We start from the raw sequence: 24,757 nt of genomic DNA on the forward strand, positions 1-24,757 counted from the left end.
TGATGAGCTTCACAAATTTTTGTTTGTACATTTTCCCGAAGTCAAATATGTGAGAAACTATAATCGAGCAATCCAGATTCCAATTCGTATTTTCAAAGTAGCAATGCACTCTATTAAATGACTAAATAATGCGAATGCGAAAAAAATTTTCCGGAAGAGAATGCCCTCTGCCAAGTGTTTCGCGAGAATGGCGAAATCCAGAAGAACTGCTGAGGACGCGTTCATTCTATCATTGTCCACATTATCTCAGCTACTTGTCAAGCTTTAACTCGCAAGAATCCGCTTCATTTACAGGCTTTTTTTTGTGTAGCAGGGGGAAAATCTGCAAGTCAGACGAACCACCCTCTCCTGAGGGGGAACAAGTGTGGGGATTTTAACTCTCCTGAGCACGAGGCCCACTAAAATCCCTTAACTGCTTCTTGAATAATGGTTCCGGGCATTTGCCTATAAACCGTTCATTTTTAGTCGGTTTTCTTCTCGAACACTATCGTGCTGGGATTCATGTGTTTATCCTCTATTGGATAACACTTTATTGGATTTTTCAATAAGTTTCTGTTCTTATTTTAATCTCTTTTTAATTGATCTCTTGGTCTCCTTCGGTAAATTCGCATTCTCCTTTTATCTTCTTCTGGGTCGTAGTCCACTAGTCTCCTAGTTCTTGATTCGGATGGTTTTTCGCTGTTTCGAATAATTTCTCGGCTATTCTGTTCATAAATTCCGTTATGTTTTCCCATTTTAGGTCCCTATAATGCCCGTTTGCACCGTTTCGCTGGTAACCATGGTTAAACTAATCGACGTTTAATATTAAAACGTTGCTTAGCGGTTGACGGTTTGCACCGTGGAATCATAATCGTTGTTTACTTTAATCATTGATAGGTTTGGCAACACCACTCACACCATAAAAAATTCAAAATTTCAGCCAAGCACATCATAGAAGATAATTTAAAAAGAAAAAGAAGTCAAGGTTTTCTGACTAGACTTCTGTTGTCAAGGTGGGAAATTTGAACATTTCTTTTGGAGTTTCGGTGTTGTGTTTTGAATATTTGAAGTGCGAACATGGATAGCATCAACACATCCTATTACTCGAGGAAAAAGAGCCTTCTTGTGAAAGGACTGTTGAATTTGCACTATATCCTCATCTTTGGTCATTGTAATGAATTCGGAATATAATTTACCAATTGCTTATGAAACTGCAGCAATAATTCTTGATACTTTCGATACATCTATATTTATGAAATTATCAACAGAAGCCAACTGACCAGCACTAGCATAAAACCGCAATGTAGGTAGCAATTGATTTATTGGGTCAACAATATTATTTCTGAAATATCTATATATGTATAATATAACTAATTATTAAATTCCAAATCATTCTCCATATAGGGGAGACTGGGGAGGGTTGATACGTTTTTTGGAATTTTTATTCTGGAAACCCAATTATATGAAGTGGCAGGACTTTTCTTATATTATATAATTCTTCAATTAATCGTTCAACAAAATTAATATAGAAGTCTCAAAACATAAACATCTTATTCTGTACAGAACGTTGAACACAAAAACATGCAAACTGTCTCAAGCCTCCCCACATATGGGAGGATTGATACGATGTACTGGGAGAGTAATCGAGAGGATTATTAAGCTCAGTAGGTAGGTCAGCAATGATACTGGCTTGCTTTGATCCCAAAGGTGTAGAAAAATCAGGAAATGGTCAGTTAGTCACTTCCACACAAGAAAAGTCGACCTTGTTAAATACATGGGGATTGTACGGATAAATTCCAGTTTTTAAAAATCGCTTTGATATGTTGGATGGTGAAAACGCCTTCATGTAGGCCTATCCAACTAGCTACGGAATATTTTTTGAAGAAGATACATGTATCAGGCCTTTCCACGACAAATGTATCAAACCTCCCTGAAAGCAATTTTTCAAGTGATTTATGTTTTCATCTTGTACTAATATATTTTAAAAAGCGAATAAAACTGTAAATTGAGTAGTTTTATGCATATTTCCCAGTGAAATGTTTGTTTATGCCGAAGAATTAATGCATGATCATAAAACCCTTAGGTACCTTGAGTAAAAACTTACAATTTCTCACCTCGAAACACTCTTCGTTGAATATTTCACAAACAAACTACTGTTAGCCTTACAGATTAACGTCACGCAATGCTCTCTGCCAAAGAATAGTGTTCACTAGTATAATACTTTTGAAAACGGCTACAGAACGCGGATATAAGCCTGTATCAAGCCTCCCCATGTATCAATGCTCCCTAGTCTCCCCTATGGCAAAAAAATAAACGGTTTCTTTCGTTAAACGAAATCTTCTGAAATAAGTGAGGTCCATTCTTTCGAAATAATTTCTTCTACGGGGAAAACATCTGAGAAATTCCAAATCATTCTCCATATATGGCAAGAAGAATAACACGGTTTCTTTCGTTAAACGAAATCTTCTGAAAAAAGTGAGGTCCATCCTTTCGAAATAATTTCTTCTACGGGGAAAACATCTGGGAAATTCCAAATCATTCTCCATATATGCCAAGAAAAATAACACGGTTTCTTTCGTTAAACGAAATCTTCTGAAAAGAGTGAGGTCCATTCTTTCGAAAAAATTTCTTCTGCGGGGAAAACATCTGGGAAATTCCAAATAATTCTTCATATATGGCAAGAAAAAAAACACGGTTCCTTTCGTTAAACGAAAGCTTCTGAAAGAAGTGAGGTCCATTCTTTCGAAATAATTTCTTCTACGGGGAAAACATCTGGGAAATCCAAATTCGATATTGCCAAGCGCATCAAGATACTCATCAAGTAATATCTCATCTTACAAATCATCCATTATTAATTCGAATTTTATATCAACACAAATAGAAAACACAGTTGTCAATCGAATTTGAAGTATTACTTCAATCAACGTTTTAATCGAGCAAATTTCTGCGTTTAGTTTAAACAACGTTTAAGGGCCTTATAATCAACGTTTAGGAACGGTGCAACCCGGTTAAGGAATTAAACGTTGTTTAAGAATATAATCGTTGTTTAGACAAACGGTGCAAACGGCCATAAATCTGTCTATTCCTGACAAACCAAGGATGTTTTCAGTGGCCTGAATTCTTTTGATATGGCTCTTTGCCGCGAAACCCCAGGCAACTGATCCATAAGTCAGTTGAGGCCTAGCAACGGCTTTGATTATCTTCAATTTTGTCTCATTTGACATGTGGCTTCTTCTTCCTATCAGAGGGTAGAGTCTATTCATCGCTTCTTTCGTTTTGTCGATTGCTTGTTTGATATGACTTTTCCAGGTGAGTCCTTTGTCAAGCGTTATTCCTTAATATTTGGCTTCATTTTTCCAATCGATTTCTTCGCCGTCAACTTCTAGATTCATTGTGGGTCGCAGTCTTCCCTTCTGTAGTAGTATTGCTTGGTTCTTTTATCCATCGAGCTTGATTTTCCACTTTATGCACCAGCCATTTGTTTCGTCAATCGTTTCTTGTAGAACTCGTTCTATTATTTCTGGGTTTCGGTGGCGAGTTGCTATGCCTGTGTCGTCAGCATATAACGTTAGCATGGTTCTTGGATTCTTCGGAATATAGTGAATGTATATGTTGTACAGAAATGGCCCAAGTACTGACGCTTGGGCTACTCCAGCCTCTATATATCTTGTTGTGGAGCATTCTCCTTCCATTTTCACGTAAACATGTAAAATCTTCTATTTTTGAGATAATTCCTGATCAACTTGCATATTTTGATCGAATATCCATCACATCTCATCTTATATATTAATCCTTCATTCCATACTCTGTCAAATGCTCTGTCTTGTAAAACAAGACCCGTAGCTTGTTTATTTCGGAATCTCTCTATAATGTATTATGTGAGCCTTAATAATTGTTGAATGCTCTCTTCTGAACTTGTCCTGGTGGTATTAGTTTCAGATTTTCGGTTTCCTCATTTAGCCTTGGCTATAATTCTTTCTACTACTTTTCCTAACGCCGATAGTAGATTTATCGGTCTGTAGTTTTGTGGGAACTTCTTCTCTTTGAATGGTTTATTGAACACTATGACTTCCGCTGTTTTCCATTTTTCCGGGTAGTGTTCTGTCCTCATAATTCCATTCGCGATGTTTGTTAGAGCAGCTATACATTTTCTTGGTAATTTCTTTAACATAACTTTCGTTATTTTATCGCTTCTGGGAGCTTTCATCTTCTTCAAACTTAATATAAAAACTTAATTATTTCCCAGATTTCATTTGGCGATGTTGGTTTGTCTATTTCAACAGCCGCTGGTAATTAATCCATTTCTTCTTCATTTTCTTCAACCAGTTCTTCCAAATCTTCATTATCGTCGTCTATCCTGTAGGTCATTCTCGATTTTCGTTTTAACGAGTCCGCCAATGCATCTGCCTTATCAGTATTGGTATACGCCATTCCCCTTTCTCCGTGTAGGGGTGGAATTTTAGTCTTTTCTCCTCGTAGGCTTTTTTGCATTCTACATGCTGAATGATCAATTGTATTCAGTTCTTGAATCCTTTTGTTCCATCTGCTTGTTCTTAGATCTTTCAGGGCATTTTTCAGAACTTGGCTATGGCGGTTGAGGTTCCTTTTGTCGAGATCATTTTTATTCATCCGATATATTCTTCTGAGTCTTCGATTTTCTCGTATAAGATCTTTTACTTCTCTAGGCGTATCGCTATAGGGATGACTTGGTTCTGGTCTCTTCACTCTTCTCGTGTTTTTTTCGTAAGCTTTTCGTAATCTCTTCTAGTTTTTTAACTGTACATTCCAGATCCTCCTGAGTGCTTATTGTTGGGATTTCTGTTATTTTCGATTGTATTAAATTGCTGTATTTAGCCCAATTGGTATATTCTCTTATTTCCATCAGTTTTTTTCTTGGTTCTCTTCCAAATGTCAATTCTACGGGATCGTGGTTTGAGGTTGCATCTTCCAAAGTCTCAGTCGAGACTTCTTGAGTTATAGTTTTCAATATCGCGATATCTATTACATCTGATATTCCTATACCAAAAGCAAGATATGTCAGTAACTCTGGTCCAATCACTATGGCATTTTGTTTTTTCGCGGAAAAATTCTTGAGTTTTTTGCCATTTCTATTCTCTGTTCTGCTGTTCCATAATGGGGACTTACAGTTGAAATCTCCGATGCAGATTTTCGTGTTTGCTCCTTCCAACATGTTGGTTACCTTCTCTTCCAATAAATTGTTTTGTGGTCGCTTATATGCCGAGGTAATTTCGACTCTTTGTCGATTTAATTTGGTAACAATCGTCACTGTTTCTGTTTCTCCTTGAGTTTCGTCGGATCTACTTTTGAAGTAGTGTTGCAGATCTGTTCTCACCAATATTGTAACTCCTCCTCTGGTGTTTGATATTCTGTCGCATCTATTTGTTTCATAATTCATGAAATTCGGTCGTCTGTTCCGGTTTATTCTTGTTTCCTGTAGGGCTAGAATATTAGGTTGTCTCTCTGATATTATTTCTTCTATCTCGGCTTTCCGAGTGTTGATCCCGTTAATGTTCCACCAGATTATCTTGAGGGATTTCTTCTTCATATCCGTTAGGTCCATTAATTCAGTTTACTGAATAATGCTTGGAGCTTTTTCTCCATTTCCCTTTCAATTTTCAACATTATCTTGTTGAAAATTTTTTCCGTGAATATATCTAAATCATCGGCTAATTCAGATATCTTCTTCTTCTCCTGTTGACTGTTCTTAGTCCGTTTTATTGTAGGCTTCTTCTGTTCTACTTTTTTCTGAACTGGTTTTGGAGTCTCCTTCTTCTTTTCCTGTTGTGCAGGTTTGGCCTTCGCTACTTCCTGAATTTTTTGAACAGTTGGTGTTTTTATTATCGGCTTTTTCTATTCCGCTGGTTTTCGGGAATTCTTCTTCCTGGTCACCAGCTTGAACTCGCTACATCCTTTGTAGCTAGCTGGATGGCCCTCTTCTCCACATAAGACGCATGTGTACCTTTTTCATCGGATTTCAAAATATTGAACTAAATTTCGTTCTAACGGTTAAGAAAAAATTTAAAATAATAATCATTTTAATCCGATGAAGAAAATTTCAAAACAAAAGTAAGTTTTTTTGAATAAAGGATCCGCACTAAAAACATACAGGGTGCCTATGAACTTGATACAAGTAATTATCTGAAGAACTGTGTACATTAGAAAAGATATTTCAAATAGAAGTTTTTAGGTATCAAGGAAAAATGAACATATATTCTATTTCAACCTTGACCTTGGCTTCGAGGTTATTTCAAGGTCAACTTGATTCTTTGAAATGAAAAGGTATATTTTTCAGTACAGATTCTTATTAATCTTCATGAAAAAGTAGTAATTTTTGTCTGAAGTTTTTTCAACCGATTTCCAATTATTACTGTTCTAGATTTTTTCCTAACCGTTCGAATGAAATTGACTGCAATATTTGAGAATCCGATGAAAAAAAGTTTCAAACAAAAGTGACAACTTTTTCATGAAGACTAAAGGTGTGGATTCGGTAATTAAATGAGTTGGGTGCATGCAGTGGATGCAGAATGTGTCTGCAAACGATTTTCTAGAAGTTAACACAAGCAACGCTTTCTTCTCTGAATTATTGTTTGAATTCAATATATGCTACCCGCTCAGATATTCCCATGACAAGAAATTATGCAAGAATATAACACTAAAGATTAAAGGATCACTTCTTAGGTATAGAAGGGAGAAGGCCAAATGACGGAGATTACTTTGTTCTGCTGAACGGAACCATTTCGAACCCGAACAACCATTTCTGATTGAAAACGTCATTTCAGTCAATAATGGCCATCATAATATGCTTGTTGAATAACATACTTACTATTATGATTCAACGTCAACTCAATTATTTAACAAATGTCATGGTCTAGAGCTATGTTCTATACTAATAATTGGGGAGCCCAAGAGGAAAATTCGGGATTTAACCGAGCGTGTCAGATTAATATAAGGGGAGATACCTTGGATGTGGAGATGTGCTGTATAAATCGATCATAGACACATTTATCTCTGTCATACACAAACAGAACAAAGCAACATTTTTCGTGTAAAATCCCTTAATCATCGATCCTGCCCATCCGAAAAATGTCACATATTTGGAGTTATTTATATATATATTTCTTTCTTAATCAAAACTGTGAAACGGTTCACATCAATGTAGTTTCGGATATCAATTGGTAACAAGTACAATTTTGGAGCAAAATAATTTATACACCTTAAGTTGAGGTTTGTTTCATTGATTGGAAGTTTAATTTGTGAGTTATTTTTAGTTCTTGTTCCATATGAATGCTCCACAAAAGGTCTCGGATCATCTCGAGAGTGCACAAAAGAGCATACCGCCAGAACAAACAGCTTTCGTACATTATGTACATATTCATCAAACAGTAAATGTGAGGGATATATGTAATCTGTTCTTCCTATAAATTATTTCATTTTAATTAAAATTAAAATTAAAGTATTTTTGAACTGTCTATATAAGTGGTTGTTATAAACCCCACCCCATACCAATATTCCATATCTTAGGATTGACTCAACAAGAGCTTTATAAACCAGTACAAACGTTTTTTTATCTAAAATTTTTCTTAACAAATAGAATTTATGAATCAGTTTCCGGATTGTATGTAATAAATACTCAACGTGAGGTTGCCACCTCAGAAATTGGTCGATTACAATACCGAGATATTTTATTGGGGATGTTTCTTCTATATCTGAATGTCTAATTTGTCTACTCTTATTGAACTGTACCTTGGTCGATTTGCCTTATTGAGAGTGAAAGCCATATACTTTGTCTTCGATACGTTTAATGTCAGTTTATGAAATTGAAGCCACAATTTAATACTCCTCAAACACTCAATCGTTTGCTCCCTCACACTGTACCATGTGTCGCCAGAAATAACTAAAACGGTGTCATCCGAATATCATACCGTCAAACCACCAATATTCAACCTCAATATTGAATTCACATACAACACGAATAGTATCGGCCCCAGAACCGTTCCCTGAGGTATTCCTTTGAGCTTTTTACTAACAACACTATCCAACCTATTCATCTGAATTCTGTCTGCCAAATAGCTTCTGAACAGTTGCAGAGCCAAATCTCTTATACCGGATTTTTCTGATACATTCAATAGCATATCATGAGGTACTGAATCAAAAGCCTTAGCAAGGTCTAAAAATACAGCAATACATCTTTTACCATTATTCAAGGTATTTCCTATTTCAGTTATCGACTTATGCATTGCATCAGATGTAGAACAGCCCTCAATGAATCCAAATTGATTTCTTGATATAATTTTGTAGAGCATAACATTCCATAAAAATTTCGTCCGAAGTAATTTTTTCTGAGTTGAAACGTTTTTGAGATATATGACGATGAATATACATTAGACTGGCATTCTACATTGACCTAGCCCTTTCGCATATATAGCTAAGAACCTCGCTCTCATCATCCTCTACCTCGAAAACGGTTAAGAGTGTGAAAAATTACATCGAAAAAAGTTGTACAAAATTTTATTATGTACAACTTTCATGATGAATACAGAAACGATTAGAGGACAGGAACGGAGATATTAAAAAAAAAGGATTGTTATAATCTTCACACTGTCAGTTTAAGAAGACCCCTGACTAGTGTCAGATAAATGGGTCAACACCGTGACTAACCATCTGTATGAAAATCCGACACGCTCGACTATGTACAAGAAACGATTTTTTCTTCATTTTCAATGGACCGCTGTGAACGTCCGAATTGTCAGTCTCTAGAGAAGTAGCTTCCTTCGGACCAATTAACATATCCTCTAAAAATGTGGAACGCTCGAATTTTTTTTACCAATCTCAACTCTTCCGTGCCGCCAACCCCTTCACGCAAATTGTCAGATGAACATAAAAAAAAACCATTTTTCGAATTTCACGATCTTTTACCCAACGAGCGAAGCGAGATGAGAAGATGAGATGAGCAGAAATACGCTAATTACGAAAAATAATGCTTTTCCCAACTGGTTGTACAAATAACTATTTTATCATACATGACCTATTACATTTAATAATCAAAAGTAATAATTCTCTTCTTGAAACTTGGGAAATTCATGGCCCACTAACAAAAAATCATCGTTATGTGATGTTTTAGCGTTTTTTAGCATTTCTGAACATCATACCTACTTATATGATATTGTACATCATTTTGAAGGGGAAAAAACAACGAATTCAACGAATTAATAAAATACAGGGTGTTCCATTGAAAAATATATAGGTTTGTGTCATATCTTCAAAATCATACTCAGAAAAAAAATATTGAGTACGCCCCTGGATTCTACGCAGAATTCTGTATCAGACGCAGATTTTAGCTAAGCATTATTTCTAATAACTTCGGAGATAAAGGAAGGGTCCGAAAAGTATCAATTTCCAAAATCGCCTTGTATTTCATAAACGGAAACAATTATACAAAATCTGATTAGGCCAACTTGGGTTTCACAAAAAAGTAGGACAGGGACGTGGAAACCGCAGGGCTCTATCTTGAATAGCAAGCGAGAAACTTCGGATGCACTGTACATCTGACGATTTGTTTTTACACCTTTGAAATCCTACAGACGCTTTCCCCACCGCTAAAAGTGCATACATCATAAAACCCCCTTTTTTTTTCTTCCATTTAATCTTCAAAATCCACAAGGTCTCCAAGACGCCAGAGTAAGTCCCGATTTAGCATCGTTGGCACCCCAACTATAACATCCGCTTCTACGATCGATGTTTAAGGATTTTGGTTAGGTAACCACTACTCGATGGGTGACTTGTACCTTGTTTTACGATAGTTTTTTTATAAAGGATTCCGTAACCATCGGTTCGATTAATATTTTCTAATGTTGGCAGAAATAAATCCCACATTTTCGAACTATACAGTGTGAAATGTGTCAAATTTCCATGGCCAACCGAGTGCTAAAATACAAATGAATGGAGTATACATATACATAATTCTAATCTACCGGCTACATTGAAATCGAAAATAAACAGTTTCTTTACATAATAATATAACTATTCTATCTCATTAACTCATCTCAATTATTTTTTCCTTACAGTTCAACGGTACATGGTCACTACCGGCAGTTGTGTGCGATTTTTACATCGCAATGGATGTCACTTGTTCTACATCTTCCATTTTCAACCTAGTTGCCATTTCTATTGATAGGTGAGTTCCTCCGTTTATTTTTTTCAAAGGGTGTTTCATCATAATCTGGACGAACATACATATATGACCGTGTATAGATAACACCGGAAGAATCATTTATGCCTTATGACATAAACCCCGTTTTCGAAGCATAAGCGAGATACGGGGCTGTTCGACGTCATTTTTGAGCAATACACTAATGAGTGTGGTCAGTTCATAAACCTCAAAGTAAAGCTTTCTGGGCACATCTGAGTATTTTTTAGTGCTGAACTTAGAAAAGGTGAAGAACTACTAAACAGTTTTTGAAAGATGGGGGAAAACCCATCACGAACATTGCATACAATAATAATAAAGAATGATCACGCGTAAACGGGGAGGCAATGAATACAATTATAAGGATAAATTTCAAACGTTCTCCATCGGATAAAAAAAGCCCTGATGAGGTCAAATGAGACCGAAACCATGGTCAGCATCTGCTTTTCTTCGATGGGGCCTACTCCATTTGGGGCCTTGACAATGGCAAATTGGTTAGTTCAATTCAGATCGTAACACTTGCGATATTCATATCAGCGGGTATCGGGAACCGTTTCATACTTGGTGGCGCTCTGGGTAACTGTATAGTACTCAGTAGTCGCTGTGTTACTGGATAGTACTCAGTAGCGTTTGCCAGTATTGAATAAGGGACCATTAATTCCAAACGTTTTCGATCGGAGAAAAAAGCTATGTTGCTCTGCTTTTCTTCGATGGGGCATACTCCATTTGGGGCCTTGACGATGGCAAATTGGCTAGTTCAATTCAGACCGTAACACTTGTTGATATTCATATCAGCGGGTGGTATGCACCTGAATTTATCCTTATTAACCTAAAATTGTTGATAATTTCATAATTATAGTTTAAGACTGATGCTTCTGTCCCACGTTTTGATTAGAAAAATAACTCTAATTTATAGAGGCTTGATGAAGCGGATACAAATCTGCGAAACATCGCCAAACATAAGCTGAAGGTTTTCTAGATGTTTTCTGTCCTTATTCCTTATTGCTTAACTGCAGTCGTTTTATTGAGACCTGTAACATAATTGAAAAAAAAACACTGATTGGACTTTGAGGTGAAAAAAATTCAAATTGGGCTGTCAAAACATTCCAGATGGTAATATAATAATAATAATTTAGCGCACTGTCGCTTCTGTCTCTCCTGCAACGTTGAAATTCGCATTTCCCGCATGATCTCCGACAAATCCGCACCACGTTCAGGATACCTGCGGTCTTTCTATATTCAGCACACTTCAAGAATTTTCTATGAATGCGTTCAAGTGATGCTAGGTGGGAACTATATATCGGAAACCAAACCAAGTTGGCGTGCTCTAATTTGCTGACGACAAGAGAAAAATTGAGAATTCTGAGGACTGAAACATCAGGGAACTCCCTGGAACACCGGAACACAAAGCCTAAAGATCGACTAGCCGAAGAACAAAGCTCCTCGATGTGAGGAACAAAGCAGAACGTCGAATCAAATAACACCCCCAAATCGCGAAACCGATCTCCACTAGCGATCAAAGATTATAGACCAGAAAGATAGGAAACGCCCTCATATCGCTAGTACTAAAAACCGACTACATTTTGGCCAGTGAAAACACGCGTGACAATGAGATGGCGCTAAAAACGCACTGTCAATACAGGAAAACTTTTTGATAACAGTTGTCTGTTTTTTTATTGAGGGGCGCGAAATTCGAATTCTCTTTCTCGTATTGCATTCCAATATTGACTTTGTTTCATCAGAAAACAAACATCCTGAGCGACAAAACAAAAGTATGGTTTTGCTTTGTGATCAGGATGTTTGGAATCAATTGATATCAACGAAAAACGCTGTTAGATGTGCTATATGTTTATTTGCAATTCATAAAAAAATTTACATAAATTGAAATAATGGGCAATAAGCAATAAATGAAGCTTTAACTAGGACAACAATATGGTGATCTTCTATACGTTGAAGGTGTTGTTTCTGTACAATAGGTTGTTCTGAATTCATGAACTTTGTTGAATTTGTAAAATATACATACATATATCAGAAATTAATATGAACCAATATTCAATATACCATCCTAGCAAACATATTCCAGTTACTTACATTATGTAGGTATTATTTAAAGAGTTTTCAGAACCACACTTAAAAAAAAAACTTACAGACATATGCAAGACCTGTATGTCAGTATAGTTTCTTGGTGGTTTTTTTATGATTTCCTTATGATATGGATTCTTCATGACACAATATACAAATTGATTAATGAATGTGTTGAAGTAAGAACTGCTGGACAAAGTTGATTTGGGACCAGTCCACTTCTATAAAACAACCTGCTGACAACTAATATTATGTTCGGCCTAATGCGCAAGCGCAACAAAGTTAGGTACACGTGCTATTAATGGTGCAGAAGCCAGTTCTGTCGGGAATGCGAATAGATAAAGGCTACTCTCACTATTAATAGTTTCAAGCGACCATCGGCCATTTTGTATTATTCACCAGTGTGTTAATATATCTTTAAATAAACTTTGTTAAAAACCGTTTCATCAGTTTTAAGAGTATCCACCCTCACATGGTAGCAGCGCTTGTGTGTATGTGCGTGCGTATTAATTAACAAACAGAAGACTAGAAGACCACATGTTAAACAGAAGACTAGAAGACCACGTGTTTAACAGAAGACTAGACGACCACGTGTTCAACAACAAGCATGTTCAATCAAGAAGAGATGATCGAGATGGACCAATCCGATGCAAGCGAAAGGTCAACGATGGGAGTACCAGAAAATATTTTTGCAATGCTCACGAACACCAATTTCGTGAAGATGTTGGCAGAGCAAATAAACAACTTGAATCCTCCGGCAACCTCATCAGGAAGCACAATAACGGAACCATCTGTGGAAAAGGTCAATATACCCACCTTCATAATACCTCAATTTGAGAACAGCGACAAGCTGAGGGGTCATTCCAATTTCCGCTCATGGAAACAAAGAGTCGAGCGTGACATTTGGGCCCTAGGAAGATCCCAATTTTTACTGCACAACATGGGTGGACCAGAGTGTAACATGAGCGTAGATGAGAAAAACATGTACAACGCTCAAGTCCTACAATACTTGGAAGCATCGTTGCAGCACGCTCCCAGAGCTGTAATAGAAAATGAAGAATCGGCAGCTGAAGCCTTCAAGAAACTTATCCAAATGTTCGGCAAAAATGATGTTCAAAAAATGGTGGAAGTTTTGGACAATTTTGGAAAAATCACATTTTACCCGAAGATGAACCCGGTGAACTTCGTATCACAATTCGAAAAAGGAGTTCAAGAATTCAAGGAACTGGGCTTTCCGTTGGACCCGAAGATCATAGTGGGATATTTTCTACACAAAATCAAGGATGCTAATGGTTTCTTGGCGTTTTTCACCACAATGGCTACACTACCAGAGGAAACGAGGACGTACGAGTTCGTAAAGAATGCCTTTCTGGAGGTGGCGAATAGCCAATATTTTAAGGAAGCAGAAAACAGTATGTATAAGAATGAATCAAATGATAGTTTGGATATTTGTTCCGAGTGTTTTGGTATTACGGGTGAGAATCCCAATACTGAGATCAATGAAGTGTATACATTTGATGCAGAGCACTGAAACTGAATTAGGATTAGCAAAAGTACATTCTCCAATGGGATCGTCAATACAAAAAGAGCATACAGTATACAGTATACTGTATGCTCTTTTGTATGACTTGTATGCTCTTTTTGTATTGACGATCCCATTGGAGAATGTACTTTTGCTAATCCTAATTCAGTTTCAGTGCTCTGCATCAAATGTGGTAAGAGAGATGATAATAATTGTTGTGATTTTTGTTTAGAGAATAGGTCTGATCGAACAAACAGGGATGGTTCAAAGAAAGAGAAATATCAAGCTAAGAGGTCTCCTTATTTTAAAGAGAAAAGGGCAGAAAAGAGTCCTTACACACTGGATCAGTTGGAGAAAATCAAGAAAATGACACCAGCTGAAAAGCGTGAGGCAAGTTGCAGAAAATGTGGTTTGATGTTCCACAAGTCAAACACATGTGTGAACACAGAGAGATTCTGCTTTTTCTGCCATAAGAAGGGACATGAAAAGAAGGACTGTAGGAAACTGAAAGATCAAAAATCTAGTAAGTCATTGTTCGATTTGAATAATTTCAGTATGTTTGCAACATTTCTAGTTGATTCTGGTGCATCTCACCATGTAGTGAATGTACAGAATATTTTGTTGAACTATCAGGCTTATAAAGAGCCGATATCTGTTGTTTTGGCATCGGAAACTGAAAGCACTATGTCAATGGGTCAGGGAACACTTCCATTACTAGTACAGTTTGGAAAAAGTTCGCACATTGTACATCTAGCTAATGTTCAGTATGTCCCCGAAGTAAGGATAATATTCTCAGTGTCCGTGCATTTAATATTCAGTTTGGGACAAGTCTTGTGCTAAATGCTAATAATGGATTTATTTTATCTAGAAAATTAAGAAGAAAGATCTCCCTGCTCTTTGTATCGGATGGCGTTTATCGAATCTCAGCAAGAGTCAATCCTGGTGATACAAGTAGTATCAACAAAATTAATGTAAATAAAGTAGAAAGTATAAATAAACAGTTAAGTTCGAAAGATAATTCTAGTTTTAAAATGAAACTCTCAGTTATCAAATCCAATAAGAAAGTCAATACATTCATTCATTCATTCATTCATTGCTGTATCCCGTTACCGGAAATAAATCTACAAAAAGAAGAAGGAAAAAAAAAAAAAAAATTCGAACAGACTTGTAACTTCTTAGTGCTAGTTGCGATTGTGTGCCCTCCTGTGAATAAGGAGACCCAACCGTGACCTGCAGATCCTTCCACACTCAGGGCATGGATAGTCTCCAACCAGATCTGGCCGCCGCTGTATCCTTCTCGATTCTCCATTATAACTGTGGACCAAAGACCTCCACTGTGACCTGTCTAACGCTAGTTGTTCCCAGTTATGATTAGCATTAACTGATTTTAGGGATTGATGTAGTGTATCCTTAAACCGCTTATACTGGCCTCCTGGTTTCCGGGCTCCCTCAGTGAGTTCGCCGTATAGAGCTATTTTGGGGAGTCTTGTGTCTTGCATCCTCAGAATGTGGCCGCTCCATCTGAGTCGGGCCCTCGTTACTTGAGTCTCAATTGTTGTACAACTCGCGCGCTGCAAGACTTCTGCATTCGAAACTTTGTGGAACCATCTGATGTGCATTATCTGTCTTAGATGACGTTGCTGCGTCTGTTCAAGCTGTTTAATATGTCGCCTGTAGGGAGTCCAGCTTTCGCTTCCGTAAAGAAGCGTTGGGAGGACCACTGCTCTGTAAACAGCTGTCTTGGTCTTCAGATTGAGGTCGTGATTTTGGAACACTCTGTCCTTCAGCTTCCAGAATGCCCGTGATGCCGAATTGATACGGTTGTGTATTTCCGTGTCAAGGTTAGCCCTAGTATTTATGAAGCTTCCCAAGTATTTGAACTGCTCGACCTGTTCTAGAGTTTCATTGTCAAGGCTGATATCTGTTTGAAGGCTTTCTGGCGGACTCACCAGGATTTTGGTCTTGTCAATATTGAGTCTAAGGCCTAAAGCTTCGTATATATGTTTATAGGTGTCCATCATTATCTGTAGATCCTCTGAGCTGCTAGCGATGAGTGAACAGTCGTCTGCATATTGAAGTTCCGTGATAAACTTGGTACGGGTTTTTGCTCTGAGGCGCTTCAGGTTAAACAGGCCTCCATCAAATCTGAATCTTATCCCAACACCTCTTACGGGCATGCTCATGTCAGCAATTATCGATACAGCTATGGCGAAAATATTGAACAGTAAAGGCGCTAATACGCAGCCTTGTTTTATTCCAGAGTTGGTTGAGAAATGGTCGGTTGTAGAGCCATTATGCTGTATTCTAGCGGTGTTGTTGGTATGAAGGCTTTTACACACTGCCAGGAATTTTTCGGGTACTCCTAGACGTGCCATGATTTTCCAGAGCGCTCTCCGATTCACCGAGTCGAATGCCTTGCTTAAATCGATGAAGGCTGTATAAATCCTTGATTGTTGTTCACGGGCCTTTTCTTGTAGCTGTCGCAGTGTAAAAATTAGGTCCACCGTACCTCGATTTGGTCGAAAGCCGCACTGGGATTCAGGTAAAAGCTTCTCTAAGAGTGGAACCAGACGATTAGCCATAATCTTCGAGAGAATTTTACTGGCCACATTAAGCAACGATATGCCCCTGTAATTGTTGCAATTCGACGTATCGCCTTTGTTCTTATAGAGGTTGATAACTAAAGCGTCTCTGAAGTCTTGTGGCACATCTCCCTGTTCCCAGATCTTGCGGAATAGTATTAGGAGACTATTGACAATGTCCTCATCCAAGGCTTCGAATATCTCCGCCGGAATGCCGTCTAGACCAGGTGACTTATCATTTTTCATATTTTTAATCGGGCTTATGATTTCCGACATTGAAATTTCGTCATCAAGCGATGTCATCGGACTATACGCGGGAAGCAGTTCTAAAATGGATAAATCCGAGTCGTTATTTTGATTCAAGACCTGTGAGTAATGCTCCTTCCATCTTTCGAGAATTTTTCTATCATCAGTTAGAATAGCTCCATGAGCATCTCTTATAGGAAAGCTAGCTTTTCTGCTTGGACCGTAAACAGTTTTAATAGCTTCGAAAAAACGCCTGTAGTCATGGTTATCGGCGTAAGCTTGTATTTCCCTAGCTTTTTCTAGTCAATAATAGTAGAAGAGAAACACGAAAATTACGTAAAAGATTTACTCGTAATCAGTTAAAAATGTTGGCTCAGGAAGGTAGTATGTGGCATCGTAGAATGGGTCATATATCATCTTCTTACTTAGGAAAATTACCTAATGTTGTTCAAGGAGTTAAAGAACTCACTTATAATCTCAGTACTGGTAATTGTATAATTTGTTCTAAAGCAAAAATGACCAGAAAAACATGTGCAAAAGAAAGAGATCGAGCCACTAGAGCTTGTGAAATTCTTCATTCAGATCTATTAACTGTCAATCCGCCAACACATTACACTAAGAAAAAGTATATTTTAATTGTTCTAGATGATTATTCAAGATATGCACAAATTTTCCTGATGAAACAAAAGTTTGAAACTTTCAAGTTTTTGAAGTCTGCTTTGAACTATCTTCAGTCATTATTTCCTAGTCCTGGTCAATTCAGAAAATTACGTTGTGATAATGGAACAGAGTTTATCAGCGAATCTTGTCAACAAGTTCTCGATCAGTTTGGTATTCAAATTCAGTTAGCAGAACCTTATCAACATGAGCATAATGGAACTGCTGAAAGGTTCAATAGAACACTCCAAGAAAGGGCTAGAGCCTTGTTATTTGAATCAGGCTTTCCAAATACTTTCTGGGGTTTTGCATTTTCGACTGCTTGCTATCTATACAATCGTACGCCTCATTCATCATTAGATTTTTTGACTCCATATGAAAAACTCTATGGAAAACAAGCCGATCTGCAAAATATAAGAATTTTCGGTTCACAGGCAGAAGTTAGAAATGAAAATGTTCCAAAAGGTAAAAAGTTGAATGCAAGATCTAGCACAATGTATTTAATAGGATATACCGATACTGGCTATTTGTTGTATGATCCTAAAACCTGTAAGACTATTACATCTTGTAATGTTCTAATAAATGAAGAGTTGACCTACAAGTCATATGAATCAAAGTTATCAGTTCCAAGTGATGAATTAACAGTTTCGTCTGAATCTGTTGAGTCCAGTGAGAACGTTTCTGTTACGCCCTCTGTAGGCAATTCTGTTGCGTCCATCACGGACATATCTGTTGTGCCACCTACTGGCAATTCTGTTGTATCAGTTGCAAACAATCCTGTTGAAATGAAATCAGTTGAACAAAACTCTGATTCTGTAAGAACTACAAGTCCAGTACAGAGTAGCTCCAACAATTCTGTTGATAAAACAAGTGCTACAAATATGTTAGAAAATGTTTCAGTTAGCTCTCAGATAAATAATGAGATAGAATATGAAGAAATATCCCAGCTAGATGATTTTGATGACAATGAAACCAGTGGACTTGATATGCCGCAAATTTCAGTTAATGCCACAATTTTGAATCCATTTGGTTTTGTATATGATACAAAAATCTATCAGACAAGTAAAACACCTCAAACATATCTGGAAGCAATGACATGTTCAGAAAGTAGTAAATGGATTACTGCCATTCAGTCCGAACTTGAAGCTATAAACCAACATGAAGTTTGGGAAATTGTGGAAAGAAAACAAGATATGAAAAGTATTCCGTTGAAATGGGTATTTACAGTTAAGGACAATGGTGTGTGTAAGGCTCGTTTAGTTGTTGTAGGATGCAAAGATACTGAAAAGTATACTCCTGAGGAAACTGCATCCCCTACACCAGCTCTATCAGTTGTTAAATTATTATTTGCATTGTCAGTTTCTAGGAATTGGCATGTTGAACAGTTGGATGTCAAAACAGCATTTCTTCATGGTGAAATTGATCGACCAAAATATGTAAGTGTTCCTGAAGGAATCAATCTTGATAAATCAAAGGTAATATTGAAGTTACGAAAAGCTCTTTATGGATTATCTATAGCACCGAAATGTTGGTTTATGACACTTGATAATTTTCTGAAGGATTCTGGTTTTGAATCAAATTTACGAGAACCATGTTTATATAAGAAAAAGGAAGATAGTAATATCATTTTGATTTTAGTATATGTTGATGATCTATTAATTACAGGTAGTTGTAGAAACCTTATTCAGGAAAATGTGAATATGTTGAAGTCACGTTTCAAGGTAAAACAATTTGGCTTTCCTACAAAATTTCTTGGTTTGGAAATCACTAGATCAGAAAAACAGTTGTTTCTTCATCAAACACAGTTTGTTAATGAAATGTTGAAGGAATTTCGAATGGAAAACTCAAATTCAGTTGACACTCCTTTAGTTCCTCAAGGAAATCATAAAGTTCAGGAAGTAACGAATGAAGCAGATTTTCCGTATAAGAAAGCTATAGGTTCCCTGCTTCATTTAAGTATGTTCACTAGACCTGATATATCCTTTGCCATAGGTTATTTGGCTAGATTCCAAGCTAATCCACAGCAGTATCATTGGACATTAGTTAAAAGAGTTTTCAGGTATTTGAAAGGTACAAGTCAGTTAGGTCTAAAATTCACAGTAGGATCTCCAATTTTGTCATGTTATTGTGATGCAGATTTTTCAGGTGATAGGTGTGGTCAAAAGTCGACCACAGGCTTTGTGATTTTTGCATTTGGTAATCCTGTTGTATGGTGCTCAAAACTTCAATCAACAATAGCACAAAGTTCAGCAGAAGCGGAATTTATTGCACTTACTCATGCTACTAATGAAATTCTATTTTTAGCACAATTATTAGAAGAGACTGTGGGTCTCAGAGCATTTCCAGTTAATATATATGAAGACAATGAAGCAGCAAGACGTAACTGTCTGGCTAGCACAAGTAAAAGCCGCTTGAAGTATGTGGAACGTAAATATTTATTGATTCGTCAACACGTAAGAGATAAGAAAATTAATATTGTGAAGATTAATACCAATGATCAGATTGTTGACATTCTAACAAAACCATTGAATGCAGCAAAGCTCAGTAAGTTTCGTGATCACCTTGTATTCTATGAGGTTTGATTTGCATGAAAATATCCAATCCAAGCATGAGATGATAACCAAGTAATAAGTCATAATGATTCAATATTATAGGAAGAAAATAAGAAAAGTCAACGACAAACTCAAAACATGCTCTGTTTGATCAAACATTTCATAAGTAATATTAATTCTTTTCTTTTCAGTCATTATGTATACCTTATCTGAGTAGTGTTATAAATGATCTTCGATCTCAAACATACTCTGATAGTGAATTCTGTTGTTTATCTTAGTATCTTGACAGGATCTTCGATCCCTTAGGTACTTTGGTAATATGTCTGTTGAGTGTTTTATCTGTATATTGTGGAAAGGTTCTTCGTTCCTGGAAACATAATCTGATAATACTCAAAATTTGTTGTATATTTGTTCGAGTTATATTGGAAGGGTCTTCGGTCCCTGGAGATATACTTTAATGAATATACATGTTGAAGTGTTCATTTGAGTCATGTAGGAAGGGTCTTCGGTCCCTGGATACATACTCTTACGAATAGTAGTGTCTTGATTTGGAAGGGTCTCTGGTCCCTGGAAATGATAGATGCGAAATCCAAAATTCTGACCACATGTGTGTAATGAATTAATCATGTTAGTCCGATATGATGGAACATACTATGTATGTGATCAGTCATGTCATTTATATGTTGATCTACTATGTGATATGCATGCATTATGGCATATGTATCTGTTGATCAGTTTCAGTTGATATGATGGTATAATATCACTTGTGGGAAGGGTCTCCGGTCCCTGGACACAATGTATTGATACCATACCAAATATTAAGGACAGTTGGTTCGCTATAAGGAACCCTATTCCATTGCCTCACAGCAACAGCTCTGTATGGTTCCACTGACAATCCTGTTGTAGGTTTAAGGCTTGATTTATATAAATTCTAATAAAATACTATCCACTATTGTATACTTTATATATATTCTATATTTCTTAGTTTATCGAAGTCAGTTAAATGGAACTTTCAGTTTTCTGTTGATTAGTTGTCAAGTCCTCAGTTTGGGAGGGGGTGTTGAAGTAAGAACTGCTGGCCAAAGTTGATTTGGGACCAGTCCACTTCTATAAAACAACCTGCTGACAACTAATATTATGTTCGGCCTAATGCGCAAGCGCAACAAAGTTAGGTACACGTGCTATTAATGGTGCAGAAGCCAGTTCTGTCGGGAATGCGAATAGATAAAGGCTACTCTCACTATTAATAGTTTCAAGCGACCATCGGCCATTTTGTATTATTCACCAGTGTGTTAATATATCTTTAAATAAACTTTGTTAAAAACCGTTTCATCAGTTTTAAGAGTATCCACCCTCACAGAATGAACAAAACACTCACAGCAGGTTTCATAAAACTTTGACTTTCCAAACAACAATTTGACAGTCACTCAGTTCCCAAATGGAAATCAATAAAACCTCTCCATTTCTGAATATATTGAAAGAGTAGCAATTGAGAATCATTGAATGGACCTATAAAGATCATAATTTCCCCTTAATAGGCCGTGCATGCAAGGGATGCTTACGTCGATGAACAGTTCTCAATTGATCTGCAGTAAAATGTTCATTGCACATGGTGTAGTTAGTAGTGTTTGCTGAAGTAATTGTCTTCAAGCCCTGAGAATTTTATCCACTTCGGAGCACTGAAAATTAGAATCAATTAATGACCGATTCACATGTTACGACTTTTAATACTTACGCTACCATTTTCCTTAGTTGAGTGAAAAACTTAATCACGTAAAATACATTTTATTATTTGATCCACCGTTCTTCACCATTCAATAATTTTCGAACAATATTTTGATGTTTTCACCAAGAAATGAGACAAAAAACTTCAAAAATCAGCAACTAGAACGAGCCAGATAAACAAAAAGCGGAATGAGAATCAAAACATTCAAAACCTCTTTGATCAAAATTGACATCTGAAATTTAAAAAAAAATGTCAAATGATTCTGCAAATGGCACTCAAAATAATATTTTAACCAGTCCTAGCGTCTTAAAAACACGCGTGACACACAGATGGCGATCAAATCGCTTTAGTCGCCTCGTTTCCCATCTTTCTACTCTATAATCTTTGCTAGCGATAAGACAATTACCAATAGAATAATTGAAGGTGAGAGGACGTAAGCTTCTCGTGAGAGTCACCTTGAAACACTTTTGTATATTCAAAATGAGTCCATTGTGCGAGCTCCAATCATTAACTAACTCCAAGCTGGACTGGAGCAGCTCTAAGTCTGCAATTCCGCGTATCCTCAGGTAAAGTTTGAAGTCATCTGCATAGGCCAAGGCTAAGCAACTGAGAAGAGCCAGAAGATCGTTGATACAAATTATGAATAACAATGGTCCAAGATTAGACCCTTTAATATGAATTTATCAAAAGAGTCTAACTCTCCACTTTGAGGAATTACTCTCAATTGTGGAATGTAAATTGATACTGATCTGAGGATATCATCATTCGTTTCTGAGCAACGGTAATTCACAGAATTTTACAGTGCATTCGAGTTTTACTGAATATTATTTCGCAACTACCTCGAATTTGTTCGCAAACGAAAATGGACAATTAAATATCGGAAAAAATTATATCGTTTAGGCTTATTATGAAGCGAACTCCTCAAGCAGGTTAATCGAGAGAACCTTATCCGACTTCAAAACATTCATAGTAACTGAACGTTAGGAGAAAAGACAGCATCTGGCTTTTTATTTCAAGGATCATATGAAAAGTCTTGTATATGTTACGGCTAAAGATAAGTGTGCACATAAACTTAAGATTAGCTGGCTAAACTTAGGTTTAGCTTCGGCTATTTGCTAATGTTAGTTTCTTCTATCTTTAGCCGGCCAAACTTACGTGTAACCAGATCCCATCGGCTAAAAATGTAGAAGCTAATTGAAAAGAAGAAAATTATTATGGCAAGCTTGAGGGGCGCAAATTTTAGACAATTAAAAAAATGTGAAGAAATAGTAATATTATTACACTATTAATGCAATACATTTTTTCCGTATGAATCTTACATATTTTTAATAGCAGAAAAGCATTCTGTTTAGCAGTTGAAAAATTGAGAGAGAAGACATATTTGTTTCTACAGTGTCTCAACGTAATCTTATTAGCGAATCAAAAAATCTAAACGCCTTCTGACAAAATTCGAGACGAACGTGCTATTTTGAGTGTGAGGGAATACTAGAGTTAATGGTTATCTTTCATCTTGTTATTATTCACAATTTACAAGCAAAAGGAGAGAATGAAGACAAAAATGATGCCGCGAACTTCTTCATCAAAAGACCAAAGGTCAAACTCTGGAGAAAAATAAGTAGCAATCTTGTTTGTAGCCAACCGGACTATTTAGCTGATAAGCTTTACGCTGACTGCACTTGAATCCTCCACGATGATTCATCAAGGGTGGCGACAGGCCGTATTTTGGAATTCGTATATTCAATGACTTGGGAAGAAATTGTTAACAGAATCAGCTAGAAAAAGTGTTTTTAAGTATGTTGTTCATTTTTGCAAAACTATTGGTTGGAGAGAAAATTTTTCCATAAACCCAATTATTGAATGGTAGGGGAAAGGTAAATATACTTCTGTTCACAGAAAGAATTCTCTATGTCTAATATCTTATATTTAATTTCCTTGTGAGGTCATATTCTGGTTTTTCACAGGACAATTGACTATCCACGATCTATTGCCCTGTGGAAAACTGTACATCTAACTTCTGGATGTGAACTGATTCAAAAAATTTAGGCTCGACTTGAAGAGCATTTAATCTCCAACAGATTAAAACAACTTATTGAATGTTAAATTGAGAACCCATGAGCGTTATGTAACAAAACCTCATTACAATAGCATTCGATTCTATTTTGCATATTTATTTCAATTCTAAAAGACACCACTCCTCGGCGTGTCCATCGAATACATTTTTAGCCGTTCCGTTTTGGGTAATGTGCACTTTAGCCGACTAAAGATGAAATTCCCTGACGCAGATGAATATTTTTTCGAACTTTAGCCGATCCTCGAATATAAACCTAAGTCTAGCCGGCTAATCTTAAGTTTATGTTCACACCTATCTTTAGCTGTAATATATACATACGACAGCGAGCTCTTTAGTATTCAAAAGAAGAACTGATTCAACGAATTGAATCAGCTACCGAGGAAATTCGCCGAAATTCAGAAAATATTGGTTTAGAGGTAGATAATGTGGCGAAAAGTGTGAGAAAGTCATACAGATGGGAATATTTTTGAGAATGAATGTGGTTATAAATCAATTTTTCTACTAATGTGTTCTCTTTTTGCCTTTAGAAAATGTGGAAATATTCGTAGAAATTTCTGCACAAATGCAATTCCATTTATATCTGGCAAATTACTACAGTAACACAAGCAACTTTCCTTCACATTCCTCTCTGAGGATTCGCCTCAAATTCTGTGAACTACCGGTGCTTTTCAACGAAAGGTGATATCCTTAGATCAGTTTCAATTTACATTTCACAGGTAAGGGTAACACCCCAAAGCCGCGAGTTCGACTCTTACAAAGTTTAATTGAAATTTTTTTTTATTTATTTATTTATTTATTGAGACAAAGAATACAAACAGGCATCCGCCCAATAAAGTATTCACATATTTGTAAATATTTCAAACATAAAGAAGATCTTACAACATCTAACCCCAACCATGCAATCCACCTACTATACAGAAAACATACTACGTACTAAGGAAATAAGTGTACAACAATAAAATCAACAATTTTGAAAACTACTCGATAACAATCACAGCCCCGATGCTTTTAGATCAGCCATCACCACTTTCTTGAGTCTTAACAATAAGTCATGAAAAATATCAACTCCGGAACATAAGGCATTACACGACGTCATCATTCTATACGACGGGGAGCGGGAGCGCTGAACTTGT

The 24,757-nt window shown here is 36.6% G+C and overlaps 1 protein-coding gene across 2 annotated transcripts in view; it reads left to right on the forward strand.

Moving 5' to 3' along the window:
• Positions 1–24,757, forward strand: part of LOC123308932 (dopamine D2-like receptor) — a 285,090-nt gene that overhangs the window by 160,875 nt on the left and 99,458 nt on the right. For both annotated transcript variants that reach the window (XM_044891748.1, XM_044891749.1), the window contains exon 2: positions 10,065–10,174. In XM_044891748.1, coding sequence (XP_044747683.1) covers positions 10,065–10,174 — 110 coding nt within the window. The remainder of the gene's footprint in view (positions 1–10,064; positions 10,175–24,757) is intronic.

This window comes from Coccinella septempunctata, chromosome 3 (genome assembly GCF_907165205.1).
Source record: "Coccinella septempunctata chromosome 3, icCocSept1.1, whole genome shotgun sequence".
Lineage (NCBI taxonomy): Eukaryota > Metazoa > Arthropoda > Insecta > Coleoptera > Coccinellidae > Coccinella > Coccinella septempunctata.